Source organism: Physeter macrocephalus, chromosome 11, assembly GCF_002837175.3.
Source record: "Physeter macrocephalus isolate SW-GA chromosome 11, ASM283717v5, whole genome shotgun sequence".
Classification (NCBI taxonomy): Eukaryota; Metazoa; Chordata; class Mammalia; order Artiodactyla; family Physeteridae; genus Physeter; species Physeter macrocephalus.
Genome location: NC_041224.1, coordinates 150,952,923 through 150,980,810, shown reverse-complemented (window position 1 = coordinate 150,980,810; position 27,888 = coordinate 150,952,923). Strand labels below are relative to the sequence as shown.

Here is a 27,888-nt window from a genome sequence, read left to right as displayed (position 1 = left end):
TTTGGTAAGATTTTTTTCCACTCTACTTTTTTTTTTTTTAGTTAATTTTTATTGGAGTATAGTTGCTTTACAATGTTGTGTTAGTTTCTACTGTACAGCAAAATGAATCAGCTATACGTATACACATAGCCCCTCTGTTTTGGATTTCGTTCCAATTTAGGTCACCATCCACTCTCCTTTTTTAATCACTGTTCTGTAGCTTTAAATAACCAGTAGCAGAGTCCCTGTTCTTCCTAATTACTATATTGCATTCAGCTGCTTAACACATACTTCCTGTTCCCAGGATCCCCAGAGGCAGCTCTAGTGTTTGGTGAGGATGTTGGATTTCATTGAAAGATTTTCTCCAGATAGTTTTTTCCAGTAGTGAGAGAGGCTGGTTGGCCTCAACCACCTTGCTGAAACCTGTCACAGTCTTAAAGTTATTTCAAAGCTTTTATAATCAAGGTCCACCTACCTTTCCATCTGATCTAAATTAACTACCTCCCATCCCCTTTCCAATACCTCCCACCCAATATGATTCAAATTAAGATTTTTCTGAGGGAAACCATTTATTAACATAAAATTTTCATACCCTACCCTTTAAAGAAGTTGAAATAGTCATCTTCCAGTGGAAGTTCTTTCTATTATGTATTCTTCTTTTCATTCTCTAGCTATAGGTACACTGTATACGAGGTATGATATTTCAATTAGACATTTCCTGTTGCTTCCTTCTTTGGCCATGTGTTTCCTTAAATCATAGATCGATTTGCTAGTGCTTATGTTAATACTGTGAGGTTCACTTATAAGCTTTCTTCTCACCTTTTAAAGTATCTGTTTTCTGTTGAAACCAGTAGAAGGCTACTGATTATGGCTATTTTTTCCAATTGTGCCGCCAGATATTTGTTTTTCAGTTGTTTCCTAACTATCTCCTTTCTCTTTGCACTGTGGCTTTGAATTCTACGGTACCTGACATAAAGAAAGCCCTAGGGAAGTTCCCTTTTCTTTCATTTCTTTTTATTGCATAGATAAAATCCCTTTATAAATGGTTTTGTAAAATGAAGTCCTTCCCACAACTTAGTGTTTGGTCCATGGAAAAATTACCTTGGTAGTCAATTTTCGTTCTTTTTTTAATTCAATTTTATTTTATTGTGGTAAGAACACTTAAATGAGATCTGCTCTCAACAGATTCTTACGTGTCTAATAAGGCTGTTATCTATAAGGCACAATGTTGTACATTAGATTTCCATAATTTCCATCTTGCATAACTGAAATTTTATCCTTGTTTAAAATAATCACACATTGAAGTGTAGAATGGTAATTGCCGGGGGCTAGGAAAAGGGGGAAATGGGTAGTTGCTAATCAATAGGTTATCAGTTATCTATAGTGAATAAAACTTGACAATCACTGTACCCAAGGATGTGGTTATTTGTACTTGAGGCATAAAAGGAAAGAAGAGTGAATTTGGTGATTTAGTCCTGTCATGAAGCATAAGTTACCTTTTTAGTTCCCAGGTTTTCTGCCAACGCCTACAGTACTGCTCCCTCAATTCAAACTAGAAAAAAAAAGGAAAATGAACTCCCAAGGTCATTTCTTCCAAAGCACCACCATCCACAAACTCTCCTGAAGTTAGGAGAAGTATTGAGGGGATGGTTTGTTTAAGAATCTCTCTCCCACTAAATAAGGAACAGTTCATTTGCCGATTAGTTTAAAGCATAGCTTCTTCGAAGCAGGAAAGTCAAGATTTGGGTCCTCTGAATGCCACCAACAGAATCAAAATCAAATGTGAGCAGAAGCACATCTTAAAAGAATCACCATTATTTTTTCACTGAGCTCAGTATAGATCTTTCTTTTTATATTCACCTAACCATGTTGATCATTGTGTTTGTATTTTTAGTCCTGCCTGGTCTGAGTGGGCAACTCTCCGTACTCTTGACCTCTGTTGGTGATACTAATCATTGACCTTGCCCATGACTAGCCACCAGCTACATCACAGTCTTAACTTCCCCACCTCCTACCCCCACCCCACTCCCCAACCTCCACCCTTGCCACAAGGCCTTTCCTTTCTCCTTCTCCTCATCTTCTCTAATCCCTTTCCTTCTTCTTCACCCCTATCTCCTTTACAACTCCTCCATGATTTTCTTAGGGCTGGGCTTCAACATCGTCGGTGGCACAGATCAGCAGTATGTCTCCAATGACAGTGGCATCTTCGTCAGCCGCATCAAAGAGAACGGGGCTGCAGCCCTGGATGGGCGGCTCCAGGAGGGTGATAAGATCCTCTCGGTGAGAACTGGCTTCTGCCTCCTTCACTGTCCCTGGCTCCCTAGACCCTAGTTCCTACCTCCAACTCCTTCCTTGGGAAGATTCCTGCCTGCCCTTTTGGATCAGGAAAAACAGTAAGGAAACCTTGAGAATGGGTTGTTAAGATTAAAGTATAGTGTGTAGTTAGAAACTATGCAGTTTAATATTTTGACAGATAACCGCATTCTCTCCAGAACACTGGGAACTAGGCTCCATGTTGAAGAGGGACTTGAAAAATACAGAGGTTAAGAAGAGAGCCATATTACTCAAAAAGCTTTGGTTAAAGGTAAATTATTGAAAAATGAGAATGGTTAGAAAGTTTTGAGTACTCTATGCCAAGCAATATGCTGAGAACTTTAAACTTATTTAATATTGTAGCAACCCTATGAAGTGGTACAATTATTATGCCTATTTTGCAGCTAAGGAAGCTGAGACTTGGTGAGATCAAACAGCTTGCTCAAGGTCATTCAACTAGTGTATGGCAGAGGACTTGGTCTGTGAATTTGGAACCTCTACTCTTAACCCATATACTATGTTGCCTCCTAAAAGATAAGTGAGGAGCTAGGGTTCGTTATCCTAAACAGAAAGTTGCATGGTTATTTAGTAATAGAGTTTATGTATGGTTCTGTATAAAAACTGAAATTAGTCTTTTCTATTCAGGGTAGAATTAGGGAACAAAAAGACATAAACCTCAGTGTGACAGAATTTATTAGACACAAGCCAAGATAAGGAGCCTTTCTTATGTGAGCCATCACCTCAGAGAGAAAAGAAATTATTTGAAGGTCACTCAAGTTTTTTAAAAAGGTATGGTAGGAGATAAATGTCAATGAAAAGAAAAGTAGATATCTAAAAAACTGAGCTCATTTGTCTTTAAAATTTTTAGCAAAGAGGACTTGACTTTATCAAAATAAAAGGATTATTACAAAGATCTCTACAAGATATAAAATACTACAAATATATGTACGACATTGATACAAGGTTATGTTCTAGCCAATGAAGGAAAAAGTATGTGAAAGAAGAGAGGAAGAAATGCCAGGCAAAGAAAAGGCAAAAATATAAGACAGATAACGGAGAGAAAAAAAGACGACAGAGAAAGAGAAAAAAAATGGAGCTTATGCAAGAGGAAAAGGCCAGCATATTCTCTGTTCTATCTAGGGCTATATTCCCTGACTCCAGTTTCCCTGCCAAGAGTTTGCTCCAAAATTCAAATTCTAGATCCTATTTCTTAAGAAATGTCGCCTCACCATCCTATTCCCACTGTATCCTTAAGTGAACTTGTTAGGTATTAACCATTAAATGGTTCCATCTATTCTTGAGCTCACTTTATCTCCTTGATGTACTTAAGTACTCATTTATAATTGGCTTTGGAGTCTCTGTAAAATGATGCTAAATTATTTATTAGCCTATATTCTCATTTATTCTTTATGGGATTCCCTATTTTCCTCACATGGTTATTTTTCCATGTTGTAAAATTTGCTCCAACTCTTTCTTTTAACTGTTGCCAGATAATCAGACTAAGAATATGTCCTTTCCTTAGTACATATCCATTTTGGGTAACTAATAGAAGTATCATTAAGTGGTCTAGATTTCAGGTGAGTTATTATTGACTATTAATTTAATCTTTCCATTTCTCCCTAAATAATGCCCATGTTTTATCTTAATTTCAAGTTCTAAAATTAAATAACTGCATGATTTATCATGCAGTTTCTCCTTTCTCATCAGAAGTGAAATTTAATTTTTTGTGATCACTGTGGATGAATGTAAATGATTTTTAAGACCCTGTTGTATCTGACAACCATGAAACAAAAACAGATATTACCAATAGAAGAAAAGATCTGAAGTTGAGATGAGGGTTGGAGAGTCCTTACCCAAAGTTCATTTGTGTGTGTGTGATGGTGAGAATGCTTTAATATTTATATAGGTTATCAGAGAACCTGGGGAAATTACATTTTTGTAAAAAAATAAATTAAACTGTCTAGGTTTCTCATTTCTCTTGTGTGTCTACCTAAATTAAGGGAGGTAGATAGTCAAGAATAGTCATTTCTCAGTGAACTCTACATGTTTAATGAAACTTATAACTTCAGGGTGATGTAGCTGATTATAGGATACAGATTAGTGTTCCATTTTGACCAAACCTATTATATAACAGAATGGCATAGATTGGGCCATTAGTCAGCTGTATTTCATATTCTCTTCAAACACAATTCTTACTTTGGTGAATAAAAGAGTTGAGTAGTCATCAACATGTATTAACTATTGTATTTGATGGCCTGCAGAGCACTGTGCCAGGTGCCATGGAAAATTAAAAGAAAATGAAAGACCAGTCTGTGCTCTTAGATCAATGGGGAAGACCCACCAGAAACCCTCATCCAATCAGCTACAGAGACATTGAAATATACAGAATCCTTCAGACAAAGTACCTTTAAGGAAGAGTCTTTGTCTTCTCATCTCTATCCGCAGCATGTAGGCCTGTAGCTGGCACAGAGTAAGCATCTAGTAAATTATTTGCTCTGTGAATGAATTATAACTTTTTTGGTTTGGCTTGATTAATTGGAACTAGATAATCTATTTTTTTTCTTCCTTCAACTTTAATGAAAAAAGAGGACCCCTCCCCACAAATTGTAATTCACTTCAAGATTTTGGGGGAAAATGAAAATACCCAGAGTATAATCTGAGGTCAGTGCTTATTAAATTGAGCCCATTCTTTCTCTATATTTTATACATCTGTATTTGTATTATCCTATTGTTAGTGCTCCAGTAACTCTTACAGTATCCTAAGATAATGTTAGATTATCCTAAGGCAATCCAAAATTATTAATCATCCAAGAAAACATATTTTAACTCAGTTTACTCCTTTCCTAAGGCAAGAAATAGGAAACTCATAGATTGATAACAACCACAGTTAAAGCAAAAAATTGTATGACTCCCCATTGGTTAACTAGAATACCACAATCCCAACACTCTGAACATTCAGTTAGCAAAATTTTCTAGCATGTTGCAAATCTGTCATATCTCAAGTTTAATATAACTTACAATATCATGGTTAAGGAAACTGAAGTAGCAAGTTTAGCAGTATTCTAAAATTTCTCAGTTGAATAGCTCTTGGTAGTAAAAGTGAGGTCCAAGGAATCTGGCCATCACCTGGGAGCTGATTACAAATGCAGTGTCTCAGGAAGCTCCTCAGACCCAGACCCACTCAGACAAAAATCTGCATTATAACAGATCCTTGGGTAAGCCCATGAATAAAGTTTGAGAAGCACTCCTGTAGGCAAGTGTCTTTCAAACATTTTGAATTATGACCCATAATAGGAAATACTCACATGCACACACACATAACTGAAGCAAAGTTTAACAAAATAATACCTATTTCTTCTATATATAATGCATTCTAATATGTTGTGTTTTCTTCTAATTTCACTTACTTAAAATTAAATACTGGTCTTGACCCACTGGATTGACTTCACTATTTTGGAATGGGTCCACAGACTTATATTTGAAAAATCACTACTCAGTAAGTGGAAAATCACTGATGGAATCTGTGGATGCATAGACTGTGGATTAAGTAGGGTAAGTAGGCTGGGTGTGGAGAAGACTTTCAGGCAGTTTAGGTTAAAGCTAACTCAAACTTCACCAGATTGCTAGGATGGGACCTAATAATTTGCACTTTTAACTTTTAACAAGTTCCCAAGTTAATGCTGCTGGTCCTGGGACCGTACTTTGAGAACCTCTGGTCTATATTAGTAAGGATGGTGATAAAGAGAAAGTGGATTCTACATATATTTAGGGGTAAAAATCTACAGAACTTGGAGGTTAGTCAGTATGAGCTGGAGTCTGTAAAAACAGTTAGAGGAGGTAAATATTGGAAAGCAAATTTGGCTTTGGAGTAGAGAGATATATTGTCATTTGAGAAAGAATCATCACTTGTTTTATGGAGCTGGTTTACCTCCAGCATACTTGGGCAAAGGATGAGAAATGGTTCTTTAAAAAAGAAACTCCCTTTGCATTTCTAAAAGGCCTCTTTTTTTTTTTTTTTAAAGCAATTAGAGTAACTGACCTCATATATTAGGATACCTTTAGAATTAACTAGGAGAGTTGAAAGGTATAACTGGCCTATGCTCTTTTGCCTGATGTCACCCAATGTCTTTCTTCCCTGCTGGCAAAAGGAAACTCACGTGAAGACCAAGATTACACACTGAGTCATTGGCAGCTAGAGCTGCTATTGAGTCTAGGCCTTTCAGCTTTGTGTAATATCAATAAATGTCACCCAGGCTTTGTGTAGTTATGGCTTTTGCAGAGTATACTCTGCAGCCAAACTCAGGAAATCGTGTGGCATTTATTATACTCAAATGTTGTTCAGAGCAGTATTCAGGTACTATAGGGGTTATAATGATGAGTTGAGATCCAGCCTAAGTTATTTACAGTCCAATGTAAAGTGTTACAAGACAGAGTTCAGTTTGAGCTTTAAGATAGTTACAGAGTATGGAGGTTCAGGAAGTAAATCTTTCACATCTAGTGCAGTTATCTAGAAAGGCCTTGTCAATGAAGTGGCACTTAACTAAATTGCTTTTTTAATGTGAATGCCACTTCAATATATAAAAATGAATAAAAATATTAACATATAAACACCGTGTGTTTTCATACAACTCTAAATTTTTTAAACGTATAGTATAACATAAAACTGAAAGTCCAAATCCAATAAAAATTTAATTTACAACATTAATGTGATGGATAGCGATAGGCTGCAGAAATAAAATTCTTGCTTACAATGTAAATTTCTAAAGTTTAGTGTTAGTGAAGGTTTGGGGGCTGGGCTGCTTGAGTTTGAATCCTAGCTGTGCTACCTCCATTCTGTATGCCCATGGACAGGTTGCATAGCCTCTCTAGTTTTATTACTTATAAAATGGGGTTCCTCACGTATAGGACTATTGTGAAGATTAAGTAAGTTAGTACATGTAAAATGGATAGACAGCTCCAGACATGATAATAAATATACAGTGATCCCTGGCTATTAAAACTGACTGCTACAGCAAAGATTATTTTGAGCTCAGTATTCCTGTCATTGAATGTCATGTAGTGACTCAGTTTTCCCACTTGCATTCATATCATTATGAAACTTGGCTCTGATATGGAGCTATGACATCTTTGGCATTTGTTGACAAGACTGCATCACTAACTTATTTGTCTGCCTCTGAGAGAAAATACCTATTTCTTTACAATGAGAAATGCAGTTACCCTATGGGCAAGTTTAGTTAAGTGAGTATTCCCACTACCATCAGCAATCTCATACCTATTCTATCTCTACCAGGAATTAACTAGAAAACTGAGTCTGAGAATTCACTGTGATGGTTCTAGAAATTCTGAAGTTCTTTCCCTTTGACATATCTACCTCCCAAAACACGAAGACATAATCAGAAGGTGGCTCGGTAGCATGAAATCACAGTCTATCAACTAGAAAACCCTGTATTCATTTCTACACTATAGGTAGCATGACTGATCGTATTTAAGATCAGTCTTGGGAGATAAATAGAATATTTTAAAAGGGAAAGGTATTCAGATGATGGGTATAGCTTGAGCACAGGTATGAAGGTAAGAATATATGTTTTATGTCCCAGGATCAGTGAGTTGTGTGATTTAGCTAAAGCATAGGATGTATGAAAGGGTAATGAAAGATTAAACTGGAAAGGTAGGTTTCCAGTCCTTCATTTCCTGGAGGACTTTGCATACCAGAATGAGAAATCAGGCATGCATTCTTTCCTCCCCTGCTTCCAGTTTTGTTTTTGTTTTTGAGCAATAAAGTGGCATGAACAGAATTATACTTTAGGAAGATTGATCTGGAGACATAATGTTTGAATAGGTTAGAATGAGGGAGGACCCAGAGGAAAGTAAATTAGAGAGAAGGCGATCCCAGTAGTTCAACTAAGAGTATTCATAACCTAAAGAGAGAGAGAATAGAAAGAAAATAACATATGAGTAATGTTATTATGTTAGACTACAGGAGTTGGCAATATATTGTATGTAAAGATTGACAGAGTAGAGAGAGTTTTAAAATATTACCAAAATTTTAGTCTGAAGGAATGGTAGTGTCAATAAGAAAGAAGTCAGGATAGTTTGGTTTTGTGGGAAATAAAAAAGAGGCTTTGGATATGTTGAGTTGGGATCTTAACAGAATATGCTCCAGCTGGCAGAATAGGTACCCAGCAAGAAACCGGCAAATCCAGAAGTAGAAGTAGGGATGAAAATGTGGGAGTTGTCTAGCAGATTATAGTTGAAATTGTGAAAATTCACCATGGGAGAGAAGAGGACAAAGGACTACTGATACTGAGGAATATTTACTTACCTTAAGAAGGAAGGAAGGGATACAGAATAGTGCAAGAACTAAGAGATCCAAGTGTTCATAAGCTAAGACAGGAGAGAACTGCAGAGGGAGGAGGTGGTCTGAGCACTGAAAAAGGGCTGTAGGATTTGGTGGTTGGAAGTTACTGCTGACCTGCAGGGGCAGCATGTTCTTCCCTGCCCCCCCTACCCCCCACCTCATATATTGAGAACACAAGGAAATAGAGGGAGCGGATGGTGAGGAAGTGGAGACAGTGCATGAAACAGTTCTTTCAAAATGATTGGCAGAGAATGAGGAGAGAAAGAAGATGGGAAGAGGGTGATGGTGGGTTCCAAGAAATACTTGTGTGTGTGTGTTTTAATAGATGAGGGTAACTTTACTTGAGAAGGAGCAGAGAACAATAATAATTAAGGAATCAAGAGGGTAAGTGACTCCTTAAGTTCTGTAAGGAGGCTAGAAGGAATATGATTAAGAACACTAGTAAATGGGTTACCTAGATAAAGGAACTCTAATTCAGAAATAGGGGAAAGCAGCACTAAGATATCAAGGAACTGAGGAGAAAGGAAAGAAAATGGAGAGAAGTGTTTGTCAGCAGTTCTCAGTATTCTCAAGAAAGATAAGGCAAAGGAGTCTGCTGAGAAGAGAGATGTGATTGGAGTTGGAGTTTGATGGTAGTAAAGGTCTTGGAACAGCTACCACTGCATATTTATTAGGGAGTTCACCCAGATGAGAAGGGTTATAAGGATGCAGCAGGAGCCAGCTAGTATGCATCTGTGGTAGAGAATGTGACTGTGTATCTTTCTCTAGGAATATTAAACGCACTGATGACAAGGAAAGTAAATGCAGTGTGTTGCCCAGGACTGGAAAGATGGCAGGAGATCATGGGGATGAGGGATTCTAATAGTTTTCCAAGTGCTTTTCTGAAATAATAGGAACTCCTAGATGTGTAAAATGCTTTGATGAGGATAAAGAGGGAATTCACAGAGGTATAGGAAGTATGAAGAAAGTAGAAATTGTTTTTTTTAAGAGTTTGAGATATTGCAGCTGTAGCATGCCTAATGTTGAAGTTGAAGGCTTATGCCAGTTGGTGATTAGAATGGAATAGAGCTGGAATTCTTCACTTTGGAAAGGTAGACAATTTATAAGACCAAAGTGTTGATAGATTAATTCAAAAGGATATTGGCAGGAAATAGAGTGGAGGGACAGTTTTGAACCTCTTGGAGAAGGAAAACTGTGACAAGGAAGATGAGAAGGTTGAATAAGTCAGTGACTTGATCTTCAGCTGAGGAAAGAATAGCTGGTGAGTCAAGGTGGAGGAATAATAGTGCAGAAGGAGCAGTAAAAGGCCAGGGCACTTTAGTCTTCCTTCCAGGATATAAAACCCCTAACCCTAGCTTCTTCACTTACTATGACTTTGGGTAAATTACGCAGCCTTGCTAAGCTTGTTTTTTCATCTGTGAAAACGAGATAAAAATAGTGTCTACCTCATAGGATTATTGTGAGTACTCAATGAGGTAATGTACGTAAAACATATAGCACAGAACCTACCAAATATATTAGATGTTCTCGCTGCCGCTGCTGACATTGACATGTATAAAAGATACGTAGATTTTGCATAAAGTAGGCCATGCAGTGTCACTGAGTGCAGTATAGAATAGATACCACTTGGGGCCAGTGTCAGTCCTGACACTGAGAAGTGTTCATACCAGAGTCCTTCACATCTCTCACCTTTAAGTAGTAGGACTCACCTTCACCGAAACATTTTAGAAGTTTGTATCATCACAGACATACGGTTTTTAGTAAATTTGAGGAGGATAGGGATACCCATGGAATCAAGGGAAATTGTTCAAAAGAAAACAAGAACAATAGAAGGAGCTAGTAGATTTGTACCACATCAAACTAAATTGTGGAAGAGCTTCTCAGAGTTGTATTTCTAGAGCTGAAGCTGGCCATGCCAGGGATTAGACATATAAAGGATAGAGTGATAACCTGGGAGACCATGTTAGCTGTAGGGAAGCAGCTTGATGCTCGTGGAAGACATACAAATATAGTAACGGAATCCCAAGTGTCAAAGCAGGGCAGGCAGTAGGAGCTCAGAGAAAGGAGATATTCCTTTTGGTGGTGGTGGTGTTATTTTAAACTTAGGTGCTCTTCAGATGGCCCATGTAGCCTCAGTTGTAGGAAAACATAGCTTCAAAAATGAAAAAAGTTACTCTGAGTTCTAAGTAACTTTACCCCTTCTTCTAGCCCTTGGAATTTGCTCTGTAGGAGTTTGTTTTTTAAATCTTTGGTCACATGAAAGTAAATCTTTGACTTATGAGAGTTCACATTCCACGTCTCTTACTACTTTTCCTTTGCTGTTTTTGGCAGGTAAACGGCCAAGACCTAAAGAACCTGCTGCACCAGGATGCTGTAGACCTCTTTCGTAATACAGGCTATGCTGTGTCCCTGAGAGTGCAGCACAGGTTACAGGTGCAGAATGGGCCTATAGGACATCACGGTGAAGGGGAGCCAAGTGGTATTTACATAACTGGGGTGCTGGTGCCAGTGTTTGCCCTCATCATGGTAGCATCCTGGGCGTTCATGAGATACCGGCAACGACTTTGAAAAGGCTGCACCAGGATGCTGTAGACCTCTTTCGTAATGCAGGCTATGCTGTGTCCCTGAGAGTGCAGCACAGGGTAGGTGTCATTTGCTGCCACCAGGCTTTTGTAACGTTGTGAAGAAATCATGTGGTGTAATTTCCAGTAGTGTGTTTGGCTTTTTTCCTTTCACTGTCATTCTTTTGAAGAACCTGTCTGGCACAGGCAGGGGTCTTCTGAGACCTCTGCTTATCATTAAAGGAAATTATAACAGTATGTTTGCAAACCAGGTCCTAGCTTCAAGGTAATGTGCCCTAAAGATAAAGCTTGACAACCAAATTAAAATAAATGGGGAAAAATACAACCAGAATCAATTTTATTTCTTGCTAGGGAAGGAAACATATGTCTGCCCTTGAACGTTCTTATTTATGAAACTCTAAGTGCAACGATGGTGGGTTTTTTGATACCCACTATGTGCTTTTCCCTATCACCACAGTGAACCCTTTTCTTATCAACTTGGGGATCCTCTTGACCAAAGCTCTAGTGCTCAAAGGGGAGCTCCAGGAAAAAGGAAATGGGATTCAGAATTCAGTCAAGTTAGCACCTATTCTACATCCATTCCTTAGTTCCTAGTGTTTTATAATTTGGATGATGAGAAGAGAAGCCTGAGTGGACATAATTCCTCCCATAGCACGAAGGACTTTGGAATGCATTTACAACACAGTTTAATTGTACCTTTAAAGTTACTCCCTCTTGAACTGATGCTGTCTTTGCTTCATTAACTCCTGAGTGAGGCTTCAAAGGCTGAAGAGTTCAACAGGAGATAGTAAAAAAAAAAGTGGAGAGGGCAAGGCATGAAAGATATCTGAGAAAACAGCTGGGGTTGCAAGCAGAATCTCAGTGTGGTGGACTAGAAAACAGGTTGATAGGAGATGTTGGTATTCAGCTGCTTCTGCCTTGGCTCTTCTTTGTTTTGAAAGCATGGGAGAATGTATGCAATAGGTAAAGGCAAGCAAATATAGGCATACACTTTAGATATGATTAGCATTCTTTTTGAAGGCATGTGAGAAGTGATTTCCAAGGTTCGTTTTTTAGGAAACATCCATAAATAACTCCAAACAAAACAGATTCTTCTGGACAAGGAATTGGCCTAGCCCTAAAAACCATGTCTTTCTATTGAGCGTGTTCTCTCCAGACATCTCATCAGGAAATGAATGAAAGATGTAGAGATGGGATAGAGGATAGAAAAGGTAGTTTGTTCAGTCTTTTCTTTCATATTGAGGGAGTCAGAGTTTCATGGATTGTAATGAGGAGATTAAATCTAACTAAAGATGGCATCGCAGTTGCTGCCAGTTACCTATTAAAAGTTAATGTTAATCTAATTCGAAAAGATACATGTACCCCAGTGTTCATAGCAGCACTATTTACAATAGCCAGGACGTGGAAGCAACCTAAATGTCCAGATGAATGGATAAAGAAGATGTGGTGGGCTTCCCTGGTGGCACAGTGGCTGAGAGTCCGCCTGCCGATGTAGGGGACACAGGTTCGTGCCCTGGTCTGGGAAGATCCCACATGCCGCGGAGCGGCTAGGCCCGTGAGCCATGGCCGCTGAGCCTGCGTGTCCTGAGCCTGTGCTCTGCAACGGGAGAGGCCACAACAGTGAGAGGCCCGCGTACTGCAAAAAAAAAAAAAGAAGAAGAAGATGTGGGGTGCGTGTGTGTGTGTGGGGGGGGAGGGGGTGCGTGCGCGCAATGGAATATTACTCAGCCATAAAAAAGAATGAAATATTGCCATTTGCAGCAACATGGATGGACTTAGAGATTATCATATTAAGTGAAGTAAGTCAGACAAAGAAAGACAAATACTGTATGATATCACTTATATGTGGAATCTTAAAAAGTGATACAAATGAACTTATTTATGAAACAGAAATAGACTCATAGACATAGAAAACAAACTTATGGTTACCAAAGGGGATAGTGGGGGCGGGGGGGGAGAGATAAATTAGGAGTTTGGGATTAGCATATACACACTACTATGTATAAAATAGATAAACAAGAACCTACTTTATAGCACAGGGAACTATATTCAATATCGTGTAATAACTATAATGGAAAAGAATCTGAAAAATAATATGTATATAAGTGAATCGCCTTGCTGTACACCTGAAACTAACACAACATTGTAAATTAACTATACTTCAGTTTTAAAAAACGGTTTAAAAAAAAGGTAATGTTAAGAAAGGCTACCTTTTACAAAGTTGATTGAAATGAAGAAAGACCACCAGCCTCAAAAGGGAATGCTTAGGCAATGAAAAATTATAACTGTTAGGATATGATTTATTTTTCTTATTTACCTTTGAGTCTTTTACTTCCGTTCCATATAGGTTTCACCTTTATCTTTGCCTAGTATTACAGAATAGGGGATGAAGGACAGGACCGCACCTTCAGAAGGAGTGGGTACCTTTTGGGAACTGGAAAGTATTTCTAAATAATGGCATTGCACCTGTGTTAACATTGCTCAGATATGCTCTTATTGCACTCTGATCACTGATAATCTTTCTATAAAGATGGACACACCTGCCCAGTAATTTCCAGGCTCCCTATAGGATCAACAGGCTTCACCTCATATCTTCATTTTCCTGGTATGATACACATATAGCTTGGTGGAGACAGTAAAGAAATAGAAAGAGGTTATCTCAGGGGTCCCTTTAGGTCAGTAGCACAGCAAGGTGAAATGCCTCCCCATCAGATTTATTTTGTTTCCAAAGAATTGGTGGGATTGTTGTATCAACTCAGGACAAACAGAGAGGACTCCTGTTCGATAGTGCTTGGGTTTTACAGCTTTGGGTGGTATAGAGACTGTAGATCCAGGTAATGTGTCAGCTTGGACATTTCAGTTGTGGTAAACATACCTTGGTCACTAGAGTTAACATTTTTCTTCCCCCTCCAGTTACAGGTGCAGAATGGGCCTATAGGACATCACGGTGAAGGGGAGCCAAGTGGTATTCCCATAACTGTGGTGCTGGTACCAGTGTTTGCCCTCATCATGGTAGCAGCCTGGGCCTTCATGAGATACCGGCAACGACTTTGAAAAGCTTGCTTTCTTCCAGTGCTCCCAAAGAAGAAGATACATTTCTTTCTTTCTCTCACCCTCCTCCCCTGCCATTCTCCCATAACTTTCCCTCTCTCTACATAGCCAACACACGATTTAAAGAGACTGCTACCCAACCAGAACCTTGCTGCTCGAAATCTCTAAATCCTCCTACTCTAGTGGGAGAGTAAAGGCATTGTTTGAAGGAAAGCTGAAAGAAGGACTTGCTTAGAACAAATGAAGAGTTATATATTTTACTAGGACCACCAATAGAAGTTCAGCTGCAACCCAGAGAGGGAGAGGTCCAGTCTTCCCATCACCATGCGTGATTCCTTTTTTCTTACCTGGCATGTGTCAAAGATCAGCTGTAATAAGAGGAAGAAAGGATTTTTCTCTTTAATGATCTTCGTTGGGAAGTTTTTGTGGCCTTTATTTAATTTCTAACTACCTACTTGGGCACCTACTTTGTATCAAACAAAGGTGAATGAGGAGAGAATTTCTACTTTTTTAAAAAAGCAAATATATATATATATATATATATACACACACACAAACACACGTATTCATATATGATAATATAATAGTGATGCCTTATGGAGAATTAAAGAGGTAGAAAGCAACTCTGGTTTCTGGGTTTCTGATGTAAAAATTAAGGGATAATCTTAATTGAAGAATTCGATACATAGCGGGAGTGAGAGAGTGAGCCTTAAGAGAGGATGCAACTAATTAAAAATCTTAGAACAATATTTCTTATAATAGCTGTGGTGAAGTTGAGGTAAAATGCCATAATCCAGCTTTGTGCAAGTCAGTCTGTTTAAAAAACTCGGGAGATGTAAATATAAACCTTATTAATCTCTGGGCTACCCTAGTGACTGTTTTGGTACCTTACAGACCTCTTAAAGGATCAGCTGGAATGACTGTGGTCAGAGCTATAACTATGGCGATGGGGCCAAATCAACCCAGTGAAAAAGCTCAGGCTCAGGCTATCTACCAGTCTTTCCTGTTTCTACTAACAGGCAAAATATGAGAAAGGGACTGCTTCCAGCAGGATGGGCATGAAATCAGCTCTGTTTCAATTCAGTTAAGTTGAAAGGGTTTGGATTGCTACTGTTTTTTGAAAGGCTCTGAACGCTGTTTATGGCTTTTAATGAATAAATCATTTTGCAGGGAAGGCGAAGAAAAGAGTTTTGTTTGTTTTAGGGGCTAGGGAAGTTTGGTGAATGTTTCAAGGGGAAACCTTATGGATGAATGGATGTTAAGGAATACCAAGGATATAAATGAGGTGGGAACCCTCCTGTTCATGTGGTATTGAAGGATGGTTTTAAAGCACTAAGGAGAGCTGAACCAAGACTAATTTTCTGGCTTAAAGAAAACCATTTCCATCCTCTAAATATACTGGCCGGGCTATAGGCTTTATATAATCTTGACAGCAAGAGTATGAAGACTTTCCCTCAGGCAGTCAGTTGTGTCCAATTTTTAGCATGGATGACCTAGTAAGAATTTTATAAATGTTGATTGGACATCAGCTTTGTTATGACTTTTACAAAGAAGCAAAATACATAGCCTCCATTCCTAAAGGGTTTTTTTTTTTTGGTTCCAGTTGGGAAGAGAACACCTTTACACATAAAATAATATACAGTTACCTCCATAGGCAGGGCAATGTAAGTTAGTGTCAAATTTATATTGCAAACCAAAGGGAACGGTTACTGAGAATAGAGGCACTTGAGAAAGTTCCATGGAGGAAGGGGACAAGTTAAGGACCCTTTCGGAGCTCACAGTCAAGAGAATTCATAAATAGATGAGAAGTTAAAAGTATATCATCAGGTTAAGTAATAGTTGAGAACAATAATAAAAGAAATGGTACGTTGCAGAGTATGATGCAGCTACAAAGACGTGCAGACACATTTTCTTTTTTTTTTTTTTTTTTTTTTTTAAGGAATTCAGAACAAGAAAGCTGTCACGTAATGGCATCAGGCCAGAGTGGAAAGGGAAGGCTTTTAAAAATAAAAACCCCAGTTAAGACCTTGCCTCTGGGTCACCTATTGGTATAAGAAGAAACTTGCTGTAAACAATCCTAAGAGGATTTCTGCCTTCAGACCTGAACTGTTCAGTACCTCTGAGACTCACTTAGACAACTGCATTCATAGGTTCCATGGAGAAACCCTAACAGTATTCCAGTTCTCACCTCAACCAGCCCCTCTGTGGAGGCACAACCTCAGGTGCCCTCCCTGTATCTGGAGGAATGTGCAGCAGCTTCTGCAGTGGGCCTGCTTTCCTCCCAGGATTCCTTTCGGGGTTTGGACATTAACTCCTGAGAGGACCTTGAGACATACAAAAGGAAGCAAATGGCAAGCAGGAAGGAAAGCTATTTTGTTTTTTGTTTGTTGGTATATATAAATAAAAACACCTATCCCATCATTGGTAGAGGTTTTGCTTTGGTTGATAATCAGGATTCCAGTGCACTTTAATAATTCAGGTTTTCTCTGGAATTAAATAGCATTTAAAGATCAGTACAGTAAAGGTTTAGGCAAGTATGCTACTTCAATTATATTCTTATTTCTGATTCTCTAGAAAATTAAATTATTATCATAGATGAAGTATTGGAGTCCATTGTAGGTCATTAAAAAATTCATCCTAGTTATAGATTGAATCTAACATTTCTATCACTTTATCGATTGTAGCTATATTCTTCCCACCTAAATTACTATGTTCAAAGTTTTAAAAATTGAATGAAAATCTTTTTTAAGACATTTACTTAAAACACTTCGCTACATTTATCATCCCATATTATACATACAATTCTAATAAGACATTGTTTGCTTCAATCGTCTCTCTTTTCTTTTCCTGCCAAGTTTTAACCTATGCTATTGATTTAACTTAATCACACCCATCTAGACATGTATAATAGAAAAAGGAAATTATACCTGTTACATGCTCTGCCAGGTACTAAACTAAACCCTGATTGGTAACACTGTTTCTTCATGCCTCACAACTCTGAAGTCTAAGTATTGTTAAAAAGACACTAAAGAAAAGAGAATAAATTGTTCTACTAAGATTACATAGGTGGTAATAATAGAATCAGGATTTAAACTCGGGACTTCAGGTGCCTCCACCAATATTTCCTTACTGGCAGTGGTTCTCAAAGTGAGGTCTCTGGACAAAAACATCAGCATTACCTGGAAACTTGTTAGGAGAGCAAATTCTTGGGCTCTACCCTAGACCTACTGAATCAGAAATTGAGTAGGGCACCCAGCAATCTGTTTTAGTACTCCCTCCAGGTGACTGATGCACCTTGAAGTTTGAGAATCACTGCTCTATGCCAATAGTCACCTTTTTCTCAGGTTAGGATCACCCAGAGAGCTGATAAAAATTCTGATGCCCAGGCTGCACCTAGATCAATTAAGCAGAATCTCTAGGGGTGGGAATAGGGCAGCAGTAAAACAGAGTTCATCATGTAATTCCAGTGTGCAGTGTCAGAAAAAAAAAAACAAAAAAACCAGCTCTGGCATTTAAACCTAGACACTACTTAAATTATTGAATTACATACGGGCATTGCTCCAGCCAAAAATGAGAATCTCACTTGGGCCTTTTTGGAGCCCAGCTCTCCATTAGCTTCTGCCTCACGTATAGATGTGGAATAAGAAGTGGAGCAGTATTTGGCTTCTGATTTGCTAAGGACTGACCAAACTTCAGCAAAATGTATTAGTGAGCATGTCAGTGTGTGCATCTATTAAGTTAAAACCAAATCGTAGAACATTGGAGCTAAAAGATTCTAGGATGAATCTGTCTTAAAGATGAGAAGATCAAGGTTCAGAGATGTGAATTATCTTAACCCAGATCACAGACTTAGTCTGTGGCAGAGGTGCCCTTTCTGTCTCATATATATGTCTTGAATGAATCCACTATATGAACATAGACAAAACTATCCTTTTTATCTCAGTCCACTTCCATCTTCTTTGGGCCTTGAATAAAGATCAGGAGAACTGATTGACAGCTGAAGAGTATTGCAAGCATCATGCAGAATTGGGAGATTACACAAGAGTAATCTGAGAAAGACCTTGTATCAAATTCAATCAGATGAGCTCTTCTGAGACTAATTCCAATAGTTCAAAACTAGAAAAGTATTTCTTTTTTACATTGGACATTGTTTTTGTTGTGTAGATAAGCAATTTTTAAAATATTTTAAAAAATGAAACAACATAGGTTCTCAACTATGTGGGGGAGTAGAGTTCATGTAATTTCATGTGAAGCCAATAAAGATTTTATTCTAATCTATTTTAGTTGAAATTTATCTTTGGACAGATGAGAGTTTTTTTCTTCATTTAACAAATGAGTGCCTACTATGTGCTAGGTGCTGAAAATACAAATATAAATTAAATATGGTCACTCTAAGCTGAAATAGCTCATCATCTGAAAGTGAGGGAGTATTTGTTGGTGATCTTGATGTTAACGTATTTTTCTGATATCACCTAGAAATAGTAGATGGAGTTGTGAAGCTCTTTACCTCTCATTTATAATAGGTTTACAGTTGGTTGCTATCCTGGGGTAAGCCCCTTTTTGCTGTTTCTCTTTTTATCTGTAAATCCTTTTGAGACAAGCACTCACATCCAAAAGGGCAATTGCTATGAAAAGGAAGACAGTATTTTAAGGAATTCTGTTCTGATCAGAACCAAGTTCTTAACAGCCATAGTCTCTTGCCTGATGTTGATATTTATAGAGAGACTCCAAAGCACTTGATCAGCTTACCTGATATACTTGATACTGTAATAACCTATATGATAAGAAAGCATTGTTGTGTCTAAAGAATCAAATTATAGCAACCGCTAGGTCTTGTTTCTAAATGTTTTCCTTACTGTTCATATTTTCTTTTTGCAGGGGAAAAGGGGAAAGGGAGAGAGCTGAAATGTGGTTTCAAATGCAAGTCAATCATTAACAGAGTCATTTACAAAAGAACTTTGTATTTACTGTAATCATTAAATTGCTTGACCAGTCACAGGAAAATGGGTGATCCTTCTTCCTACTTTGCAGATTTGCAAATGGAATCACAAAATTGAATCCCATTTTAATTCTGTATCAGCAGTGCTGATTTGAATATGAGTTTCTTATTACTGTTTTTGACGTTGAACATTGTTTTTATTGTGTAAAATACATGCACGTTTTACCCCCAAGACGTGTTAGTCTTTATAAGATTATTTTCCTTATGAACCTTATTTTATTTTGCGTCCTTTCTACTTTGATCCTAACGTCATATTGCATGCCTGGATCTAAACAGCAGTCAGTTTCTCAGATCAAATAGATGCCCTATAGCAACTTGGAAGACATATGGGCATAAAACCATATTTTCTAAGGAATACCATTATAAATTAAATATGTTAATGATGCCATCAAAACAGATAATAATCTCTCTTAAGCTTTGCTATTTGATATCAGATACAGTACATGAAATAATAGTGTATCTAACTGTGCCTAACTTAGTATTGGCATTCAACAAAAACTTGCTGCATTTGTCAGTAAATCTTTACAATCTTTTCCACCTTATTTTGGGGATTGTTGAATAAATATCTCCTTATTTAACCACCAACTTCCTAGGGTAACACTCTGACAGAGCAATGGAAAGAGAAAAGAAAGAAATCTGAATGATCAATTTGAGGCTTAGCTTTGACATAGAAGATTAGGAGATAAGGATAAGGGCTCTATCATGTACTGCTAATAATAATTGGCTAACAATTATTAAGCTCTCATCAATTTATTTCAGTCTTAATCTTATTTTAGCTACTGTGTTAAGCCCTTTACATGTGTTTATTTAAGCCTCACAACAACTCTATAACTGCTGCTGTTATCCCCATTTTACAGATGAGATAAGCAAGACATAGATTAATTTGCCTAAATTACACAGCTATTAAGTGCCAGAGCTGGGATTTAAACTCAGGCAGTTTAGCTCCGGAACCTACATACATAACCATGACACTATGCTGTCCCTACTCTCCATGGTTCCAGGCACTACATTGGGCCATCCTTTTCCATAACTTATAAATGTCAGTGAATTCTCACAACTATGCGAGTCAGTATCAATAATTCCATTTTTATAGATAGGGTAACTCAAGGCCTAAAGAAGTTAAAAACTTGCTCAAGATACATTGCTAATTAGTGCCAGACGTGGGAATTTCCTTCAAGCCAGTGAGGAGTCTATTTCTCTTCCATCATTCCAGGAAATTAAAGTTTATTATACTGAATTTGGTTCAACCATGCTAGCATAGCCTTCCATTATGGATAATAGGGAATTGACTGCATTAGGTTAAATGTTCTACAACAATAGCAGTAGTAGTACCATTCATTTTATACAAAGTTTGAAAGCAATTACCTACATTTGCTATCTGACTTGTCTTCCCCCCATCCCCCAAAACCTTACAAGATACATAGAAGACAAAAGGGTTTGTGCCACAGGATGTGAAAGGACTTGTCAGAACTGAATATTGACTTTTGCCCAAGTTACCTTGTATATAGCTGACTCTGATATGAAAAGTCATTATTGCTGCGTCATATGACTTAAGCAAAGACCAGACCTGGAGTCAAAGTGCTAGTGTCTAACTGTAATGTGTAGAGAATGGCCATTTTCTCCCTTGATGGGCAAAGAAGGTATGTAAGTTATCAATTACATAACAAACCACTGCAAAACTTAATGGCTTAAATTTTTTAAAATTATTTTTAAAAAGATTCTGTGAATTGACTGTTTCTTCTGCTACCACCTAGAGTCACATGGAATTGCATTCATCTGATGGCAGAAGAAGGGTAAGTAGTCCAAGATGGCCTCTCTCTCCTGTCTGGTACTTAGTGCTAGCTATAGCCAAGGGTGCCTTGCTTTTTCTCCACATGGCCTCTCATTTTCCAATAGACTAGATTGGGGTCTTCATAGCAGGGGAAGAGGGGGTTCTCAGGGAATTGTTCTAAGAAGGCAAGTCCCAATGTGGAAAGCACTAGTCAAGCCTTTGTACTTGTCCCACTTGCTGATGTTTTATTGGCCAGACCAGGCCATGGCCAAGCCTAGAGTCATTATTGGGTGGGACCTAAACCCCACCTCTTGATGGAAGCAGTGCAAAGAATTTGTGGCCATTTTTAATTCACACAGGAAGAAACCAAACTTCAAACAGCAAAGACCAGGGGTCAGCACATTTTTTCTCAAAGGACAAGATAGTAAATATTTTAGGCTTGCAGGCCTTGGGTCTTTGCAGTTTGGGTATGAAAGCCACCGTAGACAATATATATGCAAAAGGGTGTGGCTGTTTTCCAATAAAACTTTATTTACAAAAACTGAGGTCCTGCTACACTATAGTTTGAGGACTGCTGCCAAAGACTATCACAGGTTGAGATAGACTTTTAAGAGTGAAAACGAGAGAAGAAAGCTCCCAAATGTTGATCCCTTGGAGTCCCAAATTGAGGAGCATTGACACATTTCCTAGGAAAGGCTCTTTTTAAAAATCTCTTATCCTACAAGAAAGAGAAGCCAGGGAAAGTTCAATGAAAATTTCTCCTGCTGTAATTTTGGAAGTGAGTTGAAGAGTGACCATTGTCAGACTTCATGAAGCACCCATCATAGCCAGGATACCATCCAAAATTCAAGGATTCACATAAAAGTTATAACAATATTAAGAACTCACCAGGCACTTTATGGAAGTTATTTCATTCCATGCTTAAATAATCTTATTAGATTGAAATTATTACCCTATGTTAAAGATGGAAAGATAGAACTTTGGAGATGTGAAGTTAACTATCTCTAGTTAATATCATTATTAATGTTAAAACCTAAACAGTCAAGGTTTGAAACCAGAACCAGAACATTTTCTGGCTCCTTATACTCCACCACATTGCCCTTGCCTTTTGAGTTTGGAGGAAAGTAATCTATGTAGAAAAATAACTTACTGGAAAAATTATTTGGTACTAGTCACACACACACACAAAATAGTGTCTCTTCAGGTGCAGAAAAAAGATAGGGAATAAGAAAGGATTGGTAGTTTTCTCCTACCTGTTGAAAATATTGTGCATTAATAGAATACTTGAGGTATAGTAAGGCCAAAAGATCTGGAGAAAACTGACATTGAAAAGATAGTTTGTTACAGTTTCCAAGAAAAGAGGATACACTATGCCATGGGGGCCACACAGGGAAGCACTGATGCTAGTCACAAAGCAGAGGGAGAGGGAGGAACTGTGGTCAAGAGACTTTATTGTGGTTTCCATGAGAAGGAACTGACAAGGCCAGGTAAGCGGGCTTAGAATTGGCTAGTTTGAATAATGTCAATGGTCTCTGGCATAGGGGCTGTCCCTAGCTATCTGGTACCTGGCCTTGGGGTGATTAGGGCATGTGGATAATGGCCCTAAGTGTGAGAGCTCAGAAAGGAGGTAGTTGGAATGTGGGCTCTGGATGGTCTGGTTTGTATTTGAAAACTGTGCTCATGGGAGAGTTGTTTATTATGTCTAAAAATTGACTAACACTGGGAGGAGTAGTCCTTTCAGGGTCAGGAAGGCCCCAGATGTCAAAGCATCAAAATACAGAAAATAAAAAACACTGGTTACACTGCCACTACTACTATAGTGGGATCTCTGTCCCTCTAATTTCTGCCTTTACTCCCAAACCTACAGAAATGACTGAGATAGCCAAAGGTAATCAGAACTATCTAGAAAATAGCTAAGAACAAGGAAGGAAGCAAAACAACAACAGAGGGTTCTGGTTCAAGATGACAACATAGGAAAATCCTGATCTCACTTCTTCTCACACACTGAGTCTACAGCTACATACAGAACAATTTTCTCTTAAAAAAACCTAAAGACTGGCTAAGTGATGACCACATCAGGCAAACAAGAGGAAAACCACCTCAAACTGGGTAGGAGGCTGGGATGCAATCTTGCCATAAACCCCACCCCCAGCACAGTGGCACACAATCCAGAGAAAACTCAAAACCCGAAGCTTCTCCCTGAGGAGCAAAGTGTTTTATTTCCACATCAGTAACCTCAACTTTTAGGACCTGCACCAGAGAGATGACCCCCAACATCTTTGAAAACTAATGGGACCCACAAGACTAGTAATCTGGGAGACATTTTTTAAAGGGCCCATGCACTGAGAAGAGCACCAGGGCTCAGCTCATCCATGAGCCAGTCACATCCAGACTTAAACTGAAAGAGGCTCGACGATCAGGAACAAGACAAGGATGACCACTATCACCACTTTTATTCAACATAGTATTGGAAGTCCTAGCCATGGCAATGAGACAAGAAATAGAAACAAAAGGAATCCAAATTGAAAGGAAAAGTAAAGCTGTCATTGTTTGCAGATGACATGATACTATACATAGAAAATCCTAAAGACACCACTGGAAAACTACTAGAACTCATCAATGAATACAGTAAAGTTGCATAATACAAAATTAATATACAAAAATTTGTTGCGTTTCAATACACTAACAACAAACGATCAGAAAATAAGAAAACAATCCCATTTACAATCACATGCAAAGAATGAAATACCTAGGATAAAATCTAATGAGGTAAAATGACTGTACTCAGAAAACTATAAGAAATTAATGAAAAAAATTGAAGACAATACAAACAAATGGAAAGATATACCATGCTCATGGATTGGAAAAATTAATATTGTTAAAATGAACTTACTACCCAGGGCAGTCTACAGATTCAGTGCAATCCTTATGAAAATACCAATAGCATTTTTCACAGAACTAGAACAAATAATTCTGAAATTTCCAAGGAAATACAAAAGACCCTAAATATCCAAAGCAACCTTGAGAGAGAAGAACAAAGCTGGAAGTATCACACTTCCTGAATTCAAACTATACTACAAAACTACAGTAGTCAAAAACCCACGTTTATACAGAAATTAACCTACAACAAAGGAGGCAAGAAAATACGATGGGGAACAGATAACCTTTTTGGTAAATGGTGTCAGGAAAACTGGACAGGAACATACAAAAGAATCAAACAGGACAACTTTCTCACCCCTTATGTATAAATAAACTCATAATGGATTAAAGACTCAAATGTAAGACCTGAAATCATAAAACATCTAGAAGGAAACAGAGAGTGCATTCTTTGACATTCTTCTAGCAATATATTTTTGGATATGTCTCCTTTGGCAAAGGAAACAAAAGAAAAAATAAACAAATGGAACCTAATCAAACTGAAAAGGTTTTGCACAGTGACAGAAACTATCGACAAAATGAAAAGGCCGCCTAATGAATGGGAACAGATATTTGCAAATGATATATCTGATGAGGGGTTAATATCCATAATATACAACTCAACTTGAAAAAAAAGAAAAAAAAACAATAAGCTGATTAAAACATGGGCAGAGGACCTAAAGAGTTTCCAGAGAAGACATAGATGGCCAACAGGCACATGAAAAGATGCTCAACATCATTAATCATTAGAGAAATGCAAATCAAAGATGCAATGAGATACGACCTCACAACTTTCAGAATGGTTATTATCAAAAAGACAAGGAACAACGAGTGTCGGTGAAGATGTGGAGAAAAGGGAACCCTCATGCACTGTTGGTAGGAATGTAAATTGGTGCAGCCACTATGGAAAATAGTATGGAGATTTATCAAAAGCTAAAAGTAAAACTACCATATGATCCAGCAATTCCACACCTGGGTATATATAAGAAGAAAAGGAAAACACTAATTCAGAAGGCCAACAGCTGAAGTTTCTGTGGAAGTTCTGGAGGCCAGAAGGGAGTGGCATCTGGCGTCATATATTTAAAGTGCAGTAACCTTAAATGAGTATAATCCATAAATATATTGAATCACTGTGTTGTACACCTGAAAACAATATAATATTGTAAATCAACTACACTTCAGTTTAAAAATAAGAAATTACGGTTTTTTTTCATGGTGAGTTCTCTTCAGGCTGAGTTAAAGCATACTTGTATCTTTTTTAATATTCCTGGGTGTGCTGATTTTTTAAAAATCCTCCAGCATTGCATACAACACATTTACACAGTAGTACATTCTTCTTTTCTAAATATTAATGTGTGTGTTAATATGATCCACAAGAGGATTAGTCAAGTGAGATAAGCCGTTCTTAGTAACTTCCTTATTTTGAGTTGATTCCATTTACAAGCAATTCTATGTAGAAATGATTTTTGAAAAGACAAAAAAAATGATGTATGAAACAGTGATGATCATGATAATGATGCACTCTTCTGGAAAGAGCTGAAAAGAAGCTAAAGTCAGAATTTTTTTATAAATCAATTCTTTTGAGGTATACTCAGCATACAATAAAATGCACAGATTTAAGGATGCGGCTTGATGAGTTTTGACTTGTAAGCACGATCCTGTCTCAGTCTGTTTGGACTGCTATAATAAAATACCTTAGACTCGGTGGCTTATAAACAAGAATACTTAATTTCTTACAGTTCTGAAGGCTAGTAAGTCCAAGATCAAGGCACCAGCAGATTTAGTGTCTGGTGAGAACCACTTCCTGGCTCATAGATGACACCTTCTCACTGTAACCACACAGGGCAAAAGGGGTGAAGGATCTCTCTGAGGCCTCTTCTGTAAAAGCACTAATCACCTTCCAAAGACCCCACCTGCTAATACCACCACCTTGGGGGTTAGGATTTCAAACGTTCATCTTGAGCACACCCCAATCAAGATTCAGAAGTTTCCCATCACTCCAGAAAGATCCCTCCATCCCTCCATTCACTCACATCAGGAAAACAGTGATTTAAATTCTGTTCTCCTATATTATTTTCTGGACTATTCCAGAACTTCATACAAATGAAGACCTGTATGAAATCTGATTTCTTTCTATCATCATAATATCTATGAGATAGATACATCCATTTTCTTACACATGTCAGAAACTTGTTCAGATTTACTGAGGATTATCGTACTGAATGAATATGCCAGTTTGTTTGCCATTCATCTATTCAGTACTGGTTGTTTGTTTCCAGTCTGTGGAATAAACTTGTGAATAATGCTGCTATGAATATCCACATACAAATCGCTGCGGGGAACGTCCTATGGCTACAATCACTGAGACGTAGGGCAAGTATAAGTTTAACTTTATTAGAAACTATTATTATCCACCCTACTTTTTCCACTCATGACACTATTTATTCTTTTATTCCGTTAATCACCCCCAACACATTCCATTTTTATAAATTATGAGAGAATCTGATTCTCTCCCCAAAATTCTTACAAAAAGAAGCTTCCATTCTCCTCTCCATTTTGTAATTTCTTAATTACAAATTGAAGTCTTGTCTCATTTTGGTTTCAGGAAAAAAATGTCAATCACTGTCTTAAAATTACACCACACCCACTGATTCTTCCCCTGTGACTTCTCCAAGAGACCGTGGGACCACTCAGCCCAAGATATACACTCCATTTTTCCTAATTTCTCCCATGTTTCCTCCTCTCTAAGAGCCCTGTGCCAGGATCTCCAAGATCATTTAGCACAGCCCCTCACCCTCATGAATACACCATTGTTATGTAAGAGCTTCCCCGTCCCTCCTCTACCTCTCTGGGGATGCCCAGCCTCCAGCCTCTCTCTGCTCTCCTCAGGACTAGACTGCTGTTTAGGAGTTGCTGTTCCAGGGATACTCCCGCTGGAGTGCATTTCTTTGGTCACAGGCTTCCTCACACGTGGGGCCTGCCTGGGCCCAGGCCCACCTGGCAGGTGATCTCTGGCTGCCTCTGCTCTGGATACTCCTGTTTCCGACCTGCTGCTCCCATGACCCCCCAAGTTGGCGCTTCACTTCCTCTGAAATTGTGATCCCCAGCAAGGTGTCCCACAGAGTGTGTGGAGCCGCAACACAAGGCCAGCTCTCCTACAAGGTTTGCTTTAGTGGCCAAAGACACGTGCTTCACATGAGAGTCAAGAAGAGCTTGCTGCCCACACATTTTCCTGTTATCACCAATAACGACCAAGGCACCATGCTGGAGGACTACCCTTTTATCCCCCGAGACTGTTACTACTTTAGCTACCTGGAAGGGGTTCCTGGGTCCATGGGCACACTGGACACCTGCTATGGGGGTCTGCGTGGCATGCTGCAGGTGGATGACTTCACTTACGAAATCAAACCACTGGAGGCTTCTTCCAAATTCCCTGTGCTATGCAGCTGCTTCCCACTAGCTATCTATTTTACGTTTGGTAGTGTATATATGTCCATGCCACTCTCTCACTTTGTCACAGCTTACCCTTCCCCCTCCCCATATCCTCAAGTCCATTCTCTAGTAGGTCTGTGTCTTTATTCCCGTCTTACCCCTAGGTTCTCCATTACCTTTTTATTTTCTTTTTCTTAGATTCCATATATATGTGTTAGTGTACGGTGTTTGTTTTTCTCTTTCTGACATAACTTCACTCTGTATGACAGACTCTAGGTCCATCAACATTACTATAAATATCTCAATTTCGTTTTTTTATGGCTGAGTAATATTCCATTGTATATATGTGCCACATCTTCTTTATCCATTCATCTGTTGATGGACACTTAGGTTGCTTCCATGTCCTGGCTATTGTAAATAGAGCTGCAATGAACATTTTGGTACATGACTAAGATGTGGCACATATATACAATGGAATATTACTCAG

At 38.3% G+C, this 27,888-nt stretch overlaps 1 protein-coding gene across 1 annotated transcript in view; it reads left to right on the top strand.

Annotated features, from left to right (window-relative positions):
• The window catches only part of SYNJ2BP (synaptojanin 2 binding protein), a 43,369-nt gene extending 21,229 nt beyond the window's left edge, over positions 1–22,140 (top strand). Inside the window, exons 2-4 of the mRNA XM_028496102.2 lie at positions 2,123–2,259; positions 10,982–11,083; positions 14,152–22,140. Coding sequence (XP_028351903.1) covers positions 2,123–2,259; positions 10,982–11,083; positions 14,152–14,286 — 374 coding nt within the window. The 3' untranslated portion in view covers positions 14,287–22,140. The remainder of the gene's footprint in view (positions 1–2,122; positions 2,260–10,981; positions 11,084–14,151) is intronic.
• Positions 22,141–27,888: the final 5,748 nt, after the last annotated feature.